This window comes from Cornus florida, unplaced genomic scaffold, assembly GCF_030987335.1.
Source record: "Cornus florida cultivar Cherokee Brave unplaced genomic scaffold, ASM3098733v1 CherokeeBrave_3.0.0_Hap2_Chr03, whole genome shotgun sequence".
NCBI lineage: Eukaryota > Viridiplantae > Streptophyta > Magnoliopsida > Cornales > Cornaceae > Cornus > Cornus florida.
The window spans coordinates 88847069-88859070 of NW_026775573.1; the positions used below are offsets into that span (position 1 = coordinate 88847069).

Genomic DNA, 12002 nt, shown 5'->3' on the forward strand with positions numbered 1-12002 from the left:
TTGTCAGATTCTTAAGTCATGGAATGGGTGACTATGCTACAGATTCTGATACGATGACAGAGCCGCCTGTGAATGGAAGAGAGAGTGTAGAGGGGGTGATTGATGACCTTGTTTCCATCCAACAGGTCTGTTCTAACGAGCTTGTTCCATGGCTGGAGACTGACCATACTAACTTGGTAGTGGAGGAACCATTGGCTGTTGTGCGACTTGGTTGCTCTGGAACGGCTGCTGATATGGGAAAGGATTGGGTAGTCGCAAATTTAGGAGTTACTAGTGAGTTGTTGGTTGTCTCGTTAGAGGGTAACATCGATCAGGCATCATCCATTCTTCATGCAATAGTGGAAGGAAGAGAGGTTGTAGTGACTAATGAGGTTGTGAATACGAGGCCTTTATCGTCTTGGAAAGGGGAACAAGAGGTCAAGAATCTTATCTCTTATGTTAATTATGAAGGGAAGAGAGGAGCGGTGAGGGAGAGGGGAAGGACTGGAAGTAGGAGTATAAGGAGGGGAGGAGGGGAGATAATCTTATCTAGTTCTTAGTGATGCTACGAATCATTACTTGGAATGTTCATGGTCTCAATTATCTGGACAAAAGGAGGGTGGTAAAGGTAGCTTTAAGGAAGTGGGGAGCCCAGGTTGTTTGTCTGCAAGAAATCAAGTTTGCATCCATTTCTGATGGGGTGGTTAGGTGTCTTTGGGGAGGAAGGTTTGTGGAATGGGAGGCCTTGAAAACTTTAGGTACTTTGGGCGGAATTTTAGTTATGTGGGATTGTAGATGGCTGTCTAGGATGGACGTGTGGATGGGGGATTTTCTGTGTCCTGTGTGTTTAAGATGGAAGAGGACAATTTTAGATGGGTTTTTCTTTTGGGGACCGGTTGTTGATAGTGATCGACCTCTTTTTTTCTGGGAGGAGCTTTGCCATGTTCAAGGACTGTGGTCTCTTCCTTGGTGTTTGGGTGGGGTTTTCAATTCTGTTAGATCCCCGCTAGAGAGGTCTACTGGGGGAAGGTGGTCTTTAGAAAAGAGGTTTATAGTGATCGACCTCTTTTCTGGGAGGAGCTTTGCCATGTTCAAGAACTGTGGTCTCTTCCTTGGTGTCTGGGTGGGGTTTTCAATTCTGTTAGATCCCCGCTAGGGAGGTCTACAGGGGGAAGGTGGTCTTTAGATATGGTTCAGTTTTCTGACTTTATTAATGAGCATTTTCTCATTGATTTACCAATAGAAGGTGCAGCAGCCTATACGTGGTCAAATGGCGGGACCCAGTCACTTTATCAAGGCTGGATCAGATTTTGATTTTTAGGGAGTGGGAAGAGAAATTCCCGGATGCTGTTTAGGCGGTTTTAGCAAGGGTCATCTGATCATGTTCCTTTGGTTTTGGATTATGGTGGGTTTGCGTTCTCGAAGTTCCCCGTTTCGATTTGAGAATATGTGGTTGAGAACGGAGGACTTCCAAGGGAAAGTTCGGTCATGGTGGGAGGAAGCAATGGTTACAGGTTCGCCCAGCTTTAGGTTAACTAAGAATTTAAAGGCTCTCAAATTGGATCTTAAGAAGTGGAATAAGGACGTATTCGGGAATCTTGAATGGAGGAAGAAAGAGTCCTGATGATTTTTTTGAGATTGATCGTCTTGAAGAGGTGGGTGGGGATGTGGAGTCTCTACGTTCTAGGAGAGCCTCCTGTCAGACAGTTCTTGCTGAGATCATAGTTGTTAAAGGCTCAAGGCGCACTGAGGCGCAAAGGTGCCTTGGAGCCTGAGGCGCAAGGCGAGGTGCGTGCCCGACTGAAGCGATGCGCAAGTTGAGAAAAAAAAATAAAAAATAACATCCAATAAAGATGCAAAATCATGTAAACCAAATACATTAGTTTAATAATCAACATGCTAACATAAAGATGCAAAAGCAAACTAAACCAAATATTGGCGTTCAATAGTCAACATAGTAACATAGTAATTACTAACATAAAGATGCAAAAATCAACTAATTAAATAAAAAGTAAAACAAGCATAGAAATGTTCACTTCATCAGTTCATCCTAACTCCTAAGAAGACCACCAAAGGATCTAAATATCATCGGATCATCCTCATCATCAATAAACATAGCACCATCTTGATCATCACTTAAAAAGTGCAGCAGGCATTTTCACAGCAAAGAAAAAAGAAAAAAAAAAGGCATTCACAGGCCACAGTCCAAAGGAAACAATAGCAGGCATGCATTTTCATAGCTAAAATAGCAACATTAGGAAACAATAACAGGCGTTACAGGCATGCATTTTCATAGCTAAAAAGCCTAAAATAACAGCATTTCACAGGCCACACTCCAGACGAAAAACTAACAGGCATGTTGATAATTGATAGCTAAAATAAATAAATAATTAAAAAAGAGAAAAGCAAGAGCAGAAGGAAAAAAGAAAAACAGAGAAGAAGAAGGAACAAAAAAAAACAGAGAAGAAAGAAGGGGGGAAAAAAACAGAGAAGAAAGAAGGGGAAAAAAAAAAAAACAGAGAAGAAAGACAAAATAAAAAAAAATAGAAAAGAAGAAGAAGAATACGCTGGTTGCCAGAGAAGAAGACAGACAGAGAGAAAAGCAAGAATAGAAGGGGAAAAAAGAAAAACAGAGAAGAAAGAAGGAAAAAAAAAAAAAGAGAAGAAGAAGAAGGAAAAAAAAAAAAGAACAGAGAAGAAGAAGAAGAGAATAAATGGTTACCTGGTTGCCGGAGAGAGAGCTCGTCGGAGAGAGAGCTTGCCGGAGAGTGAGAGAGCTTGACAAAGAGACCCATAGCTCCTAAATATTTCGTACAACAATTGAGCCTAATTTGGGTTCCTTTACTTTTTTATTTGGACTGGTCTTTTAACTTTTTTGGTGGTAGTGGTAGGGACCACCCACCATTTAAAGTTACTTTATCACATCAGAATTTATTATATAAGAAGAAGAATGTGAAGTCTGAAATTCTGAATACAACAAATGTTTAAAAGGCAAAAATTAAAGAAAGAAGACAAAGGCTCACCTTACCATACTCAAGGCGCAGAAGCTGCGCCTTGATGCGCCTGGCGCCCGAGGCGCACGCCTGGTGCGCCTTTAACAACTATGGCTGAGATTGCTAGTATGGAGGGGATCTCGTGGTGACAAAAATCTCGGGCTCTTTGGCTAAAAGAGGGAGATCGTAACACAAATTTTTTTAACAGACTCGCTAATACCCACAGAAGGAATAATCACATAGGACGAATTCGGGTGGATGGTATGGAGTTGTGAAGGGAGGAAGAGGTGCGTAATGGGAGTTGGGATCCAGTGATTGACATATATGTGAAGAGATTGGCAGGATGAAAGAAGCAATATTTGTCTAAGGAGGGGAAAGTTACTCTTAGAAAGAGCACTTTATCATGCCTTCCCACATATTTTTTTTTATCTATGTTCCGAATTCCATGCTCTGTTGCCGAAAGGATCGAAAAAATGCATAGGGATTTCCTTTGGTGCGGAAGGGGCGAAGAGTTTAAGTATCACCTTGTTAGATGGGAGCAAGTTTGCAAGCCCATGAAGTTGGGTGGTCTGGGTATCAGGAGATTGGTTCCCTTTGATCAAGCTCTCCTGGGTAAATGGTTATGGAGATATGGGAGGGAAAGGCATCGCCCTTGCCGAATGGTAGTTTCATGTCGTTTTAGGGAAGGAAGTGGCGGTTGGTCTACTCGTCCGGTTTCTCTTGTGGGAGGAGTTGGGGTGTGGAAATCCATTCGGAAGGGTTGGGATGTCTTCTCTTCTCACATCAGATTTAAAGTTCATGATGGCAAATGTGTTCGTTTTTGGGAGGATCTATGGTGTGGTGACCAGCCATTATCTCATAGATTATATAGTATTTCAGTTGATAGACATGCCTACGTAGCCGACTCTTATCGGCTTGATAGTAGTGGGATTACGTGGGAGGTGCACTTTCGGCGTTCTTTTCAGGATTGGGAGATGGACGAGGTATGTGTTCTTTTGGATCTGTTGTGTCGGCAGGAGGCAGTGACAGAGGTAGTGATGATCTAACATGCATCCCCTCTTCCCATGGTTGTTTCGAAGTTCGATCCTTGTTCCTACGCCTATCTAACTTTGGTAGCCTTGATTTTCCATGGAAGACCATATAACGTTCTATTGCTCCAACTAGAGTGGCATTCTTTATATGAACTGTTGTATGGGGTAAGATCCTGACGATTGACAATTTGAGGAAGAGAGGTAACTGTATCGTTAATTGGTGTTGCCTGTGCAAACGAGATGGTGAGCCAGTTGATCACATCCTCTTGCACTGTCCCGTGGTGTACGACTGTTGGAATCTTATATTTGGTTTATTTGGCATGCTTTGGGTAATGCCACGTTCTTCTAAGGATTTGATTAGTGCTTGGAGAGGATGTCGTGTGAGAAGTGGTGTACGCGATTACTGGAGCATAGTTCCACATTGCATATGGTGGTGCATTTGGTAGGAGAGGAATAGCAGAATGTTCGAAGGGATGGAGTTGTCCACGGCGACATTGAAACTTCATATTATTCGCTCTCTTTTCAGTTATGTGAAGAGGAGTCCTTGCTCCTCTTCCGATGATTTAATCATTTTTTTGGATTTTTTTGGGGCCTTAGACCTCGGTTCCACTTTTGTATAAGTGATGCGTTCCCCTTTTGAATGCCTTTTTATTCAATTATTACTTATTAAAAAAAAAAAAAAAAAAAAAAAAATTAAAAATTGTTCATTGAGATGCCAAAGGTAACTGCCGCTCTTCATTTGCTTTAGTGCTTTCTGTGGTTTGCTAGATATTAGAAAGTGATATTTTACAAATTTTGCTTAATTAATAATAACACCTCAAATTTTATACTTCTTGGTTCATCGCATCAGTTATCTTTTTAGTTCTCTCTATCTTTCTCTTTATATATATATATATATATATATATCACACACACATGTTGACTCACCTACAACTGCACAGTGCACACATATTCTTAAAATGATTATTAAAGGTATTATTGATATAATTTTAATGTTTAGCTTTTAGCTCTATGTACCACATTCCTTATTTTTTGTCCTTGTAGGAACATGAAAGCACGACTGTAGGATTAATGCTTGGCCTGGCAGCGTCTTATCGGGGGACTATGCAGCCAGCAATATCAAAGGTAGAAGTATATACTTATTTGACCTTCAGTTCTTTTCCTCTCTCATTTTTTCTTTATTTACCAGTGAGTGGACTATGTTAGTCTTGTTCTCGGAATCCAAAACTATTATTAATTTTTCTTTGATGAGCAAATATATATTAACAAAGGCGCTCAAAGGGGAGCGAACCCTTAACAAAGCAAACAAAAGACACAAAAGGCGCCATTATCAACAAAATCCAAAAACTGTCCACAGATGAACAATTTTTCCCATTAACCCAAGAATAAAGAGAATGCAAAATATTCGACTTAATAACCCACGCCGACGACTCCTTTCCATCGAAAGATCTCCTGTTCTGCTCGTGCCACAACCCCCACCAAACACAAAGAGGGGCAACCCTCCAAGCTTTTCTAACTCGGCTGCCCATTGGTCTCCCTCTTCAAGCCTCTAACGTATCCATCGTGTTCCTCGACACCACCCAATCTACCCCAAAAACATTCAGGACCATACTTCAAACATCTACTACCACTTTGCAGTGCAGCAAGAGATGGTTAACCGATTCGCCCGTCTTCTTACACATGCAACACTAATTAACTGTTATTTAGCGTCTTCTTCTAAGATTATCGAGAGCAAGAATGCTGCCAAGTACCGCTGTCTATGTGAAAAAAGGCACCTTCAGTGGAGCTTAAGTCCTCCATGCAGCCTTCCAAGGGAATCCGTTGCTTATCGAATCCGTAAGGCTTTGGTAAGACAACCTCACCTCAAACACCCCTCTGGACCCTCCCTCCACACCATCTCGTCCCTTCCTTCCCCCTCCACCACTTGACTATAAATTAATCCCATTAAATCTGTAAATTCCAATAGCTTCCAATCATTAAAATTTCTACGGAATCTCACATCTCAACTAGCTCTCCCATTCTCTAGCCGAAAATAATCTGCAACCACAACATACTTATAGTAGAAATATAAAAAGAAGAAGAAGAGAATTGTGTAAAGGCTTGAATGAGATTAATCTCTCATTCACAGCTCTAGTATTTATAGATAAAAAGAGCACATGCTCATATTACAAGAAAGGAAACTAATTCAAATCACAGCATATTCTATGACATATTCTATAACATAATCAAATCTCTGCTATTATAGTAAGTCATTTCATAAATCGTGGATATCATATATGCTAACACTCCCCTTGGTGCGTGGATATCTGAAACGCCCAACTTGGACAATGCATTCTCAAACACAATCTTGCTGACGCGCTTTGTAAGAATGTCTGCAAGCTGCTTAGAGCTTGTGACAAATGGAGTGTAAATCTGACCAGAGAGGATCTTCTCTCGAATGAAGTGATGGTCCACCTCTATATGCTTAGTTGTGTCATGCTAAATGGGATTTGCTGCTATGCTAATGGCCGACTTGTTGTCACAGTAGAGTGAGAATGGAAGCGACATTGGAAGGCACAAGTCTGTCATTAAGGTTTTCAGCCATAGCAATTCACATACCCTAAAAGCCATAGCCCTATACTCTGCCTGTGCAGTAGATCGAGAGACAACATCTTACTTCTTACTGCGCCAAGTAACCAAGTTACCACCAATAGTGGTACATTAACCCAAATGGCTAACAATCAACACCTGTCCAAGCCTTAACACGTAAGTGACCATGAATGGCTAACAAAATACCATGACCTGGACACCCTTTTAAATAGCGAAGGATCTGAATAGCTGCATCTAGGTGAGGGGCACGAGTAGAGTGCACGAATTGACTCACGACACTCATGACATATGCAATGTCAGCTCATGACATATGCAATGTCAGGTCGAGTCATGGATAAATAGATGAGCTTCCCCACAAGTCGTTGATATGACGAACATCTGACAACAACTCCCATTTAGAATCAGCCAACCTATGATTGTGCTCAATCGAAGTATCAGCAGGACGAGCGCCAAGCTGATTAGAAGCAAAAAGCAAGTCAAGAACATACTTGCGTTGAGAGATGAAAATACCAGCCTTGGAGCGAGCCACCTCAATGCCCAAGAAGTACCGTAGGGGACCAAGATCCTTAATCTTAAACTGACGGCCAAGATAGCTTTTAACCTTGGCAATTCCAGTAGTATCATCGCTGGTAAGAACAATATCATCGACATACACAATGAGAACAACTGTCTTACTGCTTGAATGACGTAAAAACAAGGTATGATCAGCTGCACTTTGATGAAAACCAAACTTGAGCATGGCAGTCCCAAAGCAATCAGACCAAGCTTGAAGAGACTGCTTGAGGCCATACAGAGAACGACGAAGATGACATACCATACCAGAATGAGCAGGAGAACGAAAGCCTGGAGGAGGAACCATGTACACCTCCTCTTGCAAATCACCATTGAGAAAGGCATTCATGACATCTAACTGAAATAGAGGCCAAGATCGAATCGCAGCAATGGAAAATAATACACGGATGGTATTCATCTTGGCAACAGGGGTAAAAGTCTCCTGATAATCTATGCCATAAGTTTGAGCATAACCCTTTGCAACCAACCGGGCTTTGTAACGAGCAACTGACCCATCTGAATTATGCTTAACTATAAACACCCAACGACAACCCACAACCTTTCATTCAATAGGAAGCGAAACCATGTCCTAAGTCTGATTTTTCTCAAGTGCTTGTAGCTCTGCTATCATAGCATCATGCCATTGAGGTTGTGCTAATGCATTTGCAACACTAGAAGGAAGAGGAACCGAGACAACATTAACAAGAAAACTCTGATAGGAGGGTGAGAGAGCATAATCATAAACAAAATTAGAAATAGGGTATGTACAAGAACGTTTACCCTTTCGAAGAGCAATGGGGTGATCATTAAGCGAAACAATAGCTTGAGAAGGCGGAGTTGGTGAGGGGAAGCTTGTCCCTGTTGTCTCTGACTATAAACCTCTGAAAAAGGAACAATTCCCCCTGCTGGAGGGGTATCACGAGGAGGAATCATAGAAGACGAAACAGGTAACGGTAGAGGAGTTGAAGACGGAAGAAGGTGATCATCCATTATATTCAATGGGAACCATTCACTTTAAGAACCACCTGAACCACTATAGTATGGTGTATACTCAAAGAAAGAAACATCCATGGATATAAACCGGCGACAACTGGGAGGATGGTAACACTTGTAACCTTTTTGAAAGTGAGAATAGCCCCAAAACACACACTTTAAAGCCTTGGGGTCAAGCTTTGTACGAGTCTGCCCCAACTGTTGAACAAAACACACACACCCGAAGACTCGTGGAGGAATAAAAAAAAGAGATGAATTGGGATGTAAGATTGAGAGAGGGGTTGCAAAGTTAAGAACCCTAGAAGGAGTTCTATTAATGATGTAAACAGCTGTAAGAACTTCATCTCCCCAAAATGACTGGGGAACATTCATGCCAGTGCAGATTGCCCTGGCTAAGTCAAGGATGTGGTGATTCTTTTTCTCAGAATGGCCATTCTATTAAGGAGTTTTAACATTAGCCATTTGATGCTCAATCCTAAATTCTGTACATAACCGTTGTACCTCCCCATAAGTGTACTCCGTACCCTGGTCAGATCTGAATTTTTTAATGGTACGACCATATTAAGTCTTAACCATTGTCATAAATTTTCTAAAAATGGTGTATACCTCTTTTTTGGTTTTCATAAGATAAACCAATGTAACACAACTATGATCATCAATGAACAATACGAAATATCAAAATCCAAGAGTAGATGTAACTGGGCAAGGACCCCACACATCTGAATGAACAAGATCCAAAGGTGTTAAAGCAGATTTGTTACTACTAGTAGGATAATTGAAACGAACATGTTTAGCCATATGACATGTCTCACAGGATAAATCTGTCACTGCCACGTTACAAAATAAGGAAGGAAATAAATATTTTAAATAACCGAAAGAAATATGTCCTAAACGCATGTGCCAATGCATAAGCTGGGCTTTAATAGATGAAACAAAATTAGAAAGTGAAGCTAAATGTGCTTGAGGTGACAAAGGAGCATCCAACAGGTATAGACCGTCCACTTCACGCCCACTGCCAATCGTCCGTTTCGACACCAGATCCTGAAAAATACAATGAGAGGGAAAGAACTTTACACTACAATTTAATTGTTTGGTAATGTTACTAACATAAATAAGATTTATAGTTAATTGTGTGGGACATGAAGTGTATCTGACAAAGTTAATGATGGAGTAACTGATATGTGACCCTTCCCAGCAATGGAAGATGGAGAGCCATCCGCAAACCGTACCTTGCGATGGCCAGAGCAGATACTATAAGATTGAAAGAGTGAGGACATATCAGTCATATTGTCTGAAGCACCAGAATCAATGATTTATGGTGTCGAAGATGTAGATAAGCTATGTGCAGACACAATAGTACCTGAGTGGGCATAAGTGGAGGTTGGCTGAGCTGATGCCTGCATTTGGTTGAAGAATTGCTTGAACTTGTCCAACTCAGCTTGAGTCAAGGTAACTGTGGCAGAAGATGTAAAGGCAGAGCTGTTAAGAGTTGACAAAGAGACTGGTTGTGTAACAGATTGTGCAGAGGATCGAGGCTGTTGTTTCTATTGTGGTGGGCGTCCATGGAGAGCATAAAAACGAGATTTGATGTGACTAATTTTTCCGCAATGGTCACATCGACCTTGTTGTCATCCCAGAGGAGGACCGGTGGTAGAGCTATGAACTAACTTGGATGGTGCAGTTCGTGCAAGGTTGGGAACCCGAACTGCCATAGCAGAACGATCAACAGAAGTAACACCTAATGGATGAGTCTGACAGCTCTCATCTGACCACACATAGGAGTATGCATCCTCAAGAGTCGGGAATGAAGATAAGCCCAATAAATGAACACGAGCATACTCAAACTCATCGTTCAACCCGGCAAGAAACTGAAACGCTCGATTCTTTTCCACAATCCTTGCATATAAAACTGCACCATTTGGATCCTTCGAAGAGTGGAAGTAATCATAATATGACATCTCCTCCCAAAGAGCACGAAGCTTGGCAATGTAACCTGAAACTGTCAAGTCACCCTCAGAAATCCTAGTGGTATCTCGCCTGAGCTGGAAAATTCGTGCATTATTCTGCCTCTGAGAATAAGTGCGTTGAACTGAATCCTAAATCTGCTTAGCAGTTTTTATAAATATGTAGCCAACAGCTATGTTTGGTTGAATCGAATTGACTAGCCAAGACATAACCATAGTGTTTTCTGCAAACCACTGTGGATATGCCTTCTCTGACTCAGCTGGCTCTTTCTCAGAACTAGTAATATAGTCAAATGTTGCCTTTGCCACCAATGAACATCTTGGTAGACTATGCCCAAATCAAATAGTTGAACCATCCAACTTCACTGTGGTGATTTGAAGGCCTGGATTTTCTGATGAGTTAGTGAGAAAAATGGCATCACCACCGGAAAACACCACAAATTCTGAATTTGTCACAATCTGTCACATGACAATAAAAAACTCCGAAAACACCACAAATTTTGCTAATAAATCGAAGGGTTTACTCAGACCATAATCAATAACATTGTCTCCTCAGACCATTCTAGAAAAGTCCAAATATATACTTTTTTAAGGAGCGCTGCCCGCTTACATATAGCTAGACAGCCTCCTTCTTAATATCCGGAACCTCTTTGTAGACAATTTTTTATTTTTTTTACCCAAGCCCTTCTAGTGTTGGAAACCAACTATCCCAATTTACCTAACCCTAGAAGAGTAAAAAAGAAATTGTAAATCTTAAAAATACCTGTTTTCAATCACAAAACAACACAACAGAAAAACATGTGAAGGCAACGTCACACGATGTCACAAACTGCCTAAGGTGGCTATTGCACAAGTAGCAAGGCTGCTGAAAGGTGTGGAAAGGTGTTGGCTCTAATACCAAGTGGAAATATAAAAAGAAGGAGAGAATTGTGTAAAGGCTTGAATGAGATTAATTACTCATTCACAGCTCTAGTATTTATAGATAAAAAGAGCACATGCTCATATTACAAGAAAGGAAACTAAATCAAATCTAAATCAAATCACAGCATATTTTAAAGCATATTCTATGACATATTCTATAACATAATCAAATCTCTGCTATTATGGTAAGTCATTCCATAAATCGTGGATATCATATATGTTAACACTTATCCTCAACCATCTTGAGGAGACTAGGGAACCTACAAGCCAACACCACATCCCTACACCATATATCCTTCCAAAACCTCACATGACAACCATTCCTAACTCTAAACCGTATCCGCTTAGAGAACTCATCCTAACCCTAACTAATGTCTTTCCATGAACCCATGCATGCTGATGAAGACACACCTCTAAGCATCCTACCTTCCTCCTCCTCCCTAAACCGACAAGCAATATCACGTCTCCAAAACACGGACCTTTCACACCCAAATCTCCATAACCATTTCCTTAACAATTTTGACGTTGGATAATTTGAGAAGGAGAAAGCTTATCTTGGTGAATTGCTGTTGCATGTGTAAGTGCAATGGCGAGTTGGTTGATCATCTTCTGTTGCATTGTCTAGTGGTGGTTGATTGTTGGAACCTTTTGCTAGGTTTATTTGGAGTTTGTTGGGTCATGCCTAGATTTACTAGAGGCTTGATGGACACCTAGAGAGGGGGTTGGGTGGGAGCACAGGCTCGAGGTCCTGGAGGATGGCGCCTTTGTGTCTTTGGTGGTGTTTGTGGAGGGAGCGGAATAGAAGATCCTTTGAAGGAGAGGAATCTTCCATCAGTGTTCCGAAATTTTCTGTTATTAGCTCTCTCTGTTTTTGGGGTTCGAGTTGATTCTGCTCTTCTGCTGAGGAGACTGTGGAGTTTTTAGCTTCGTTGGGCCTTAGGGTACCCAGGTGTTTATGGTTTTGTTAGGAACGCTTTCCC

The 12002-nt window shown here is 41.2% G+C and overlaps 1 protein-coding gene across 2 annotated transcripts in view; it reads left to right on the forward strand.

The window, feature by feature from the left end:
• Positions 1 to 12002, forward strand: part of LOC132300844 (anaphase-promoting complex subunit 1) — a 129881-nt gene that overhangs the window by 62639 nt on the left and 55240 nt on the right. For both annotated transcript variants that reach the window (XM_059798096.1, XM_059798097.1), the window contains exon 18: positions 5048 to 5128. In XM_059798096.1, coding sequence (XP_059654079.1) covers positions 5048 to 5128 — 81 coding nt within the window. The remainder of the gene's footprint in view (positions 1 to 5047; positions 5129 to 12002) is intronic.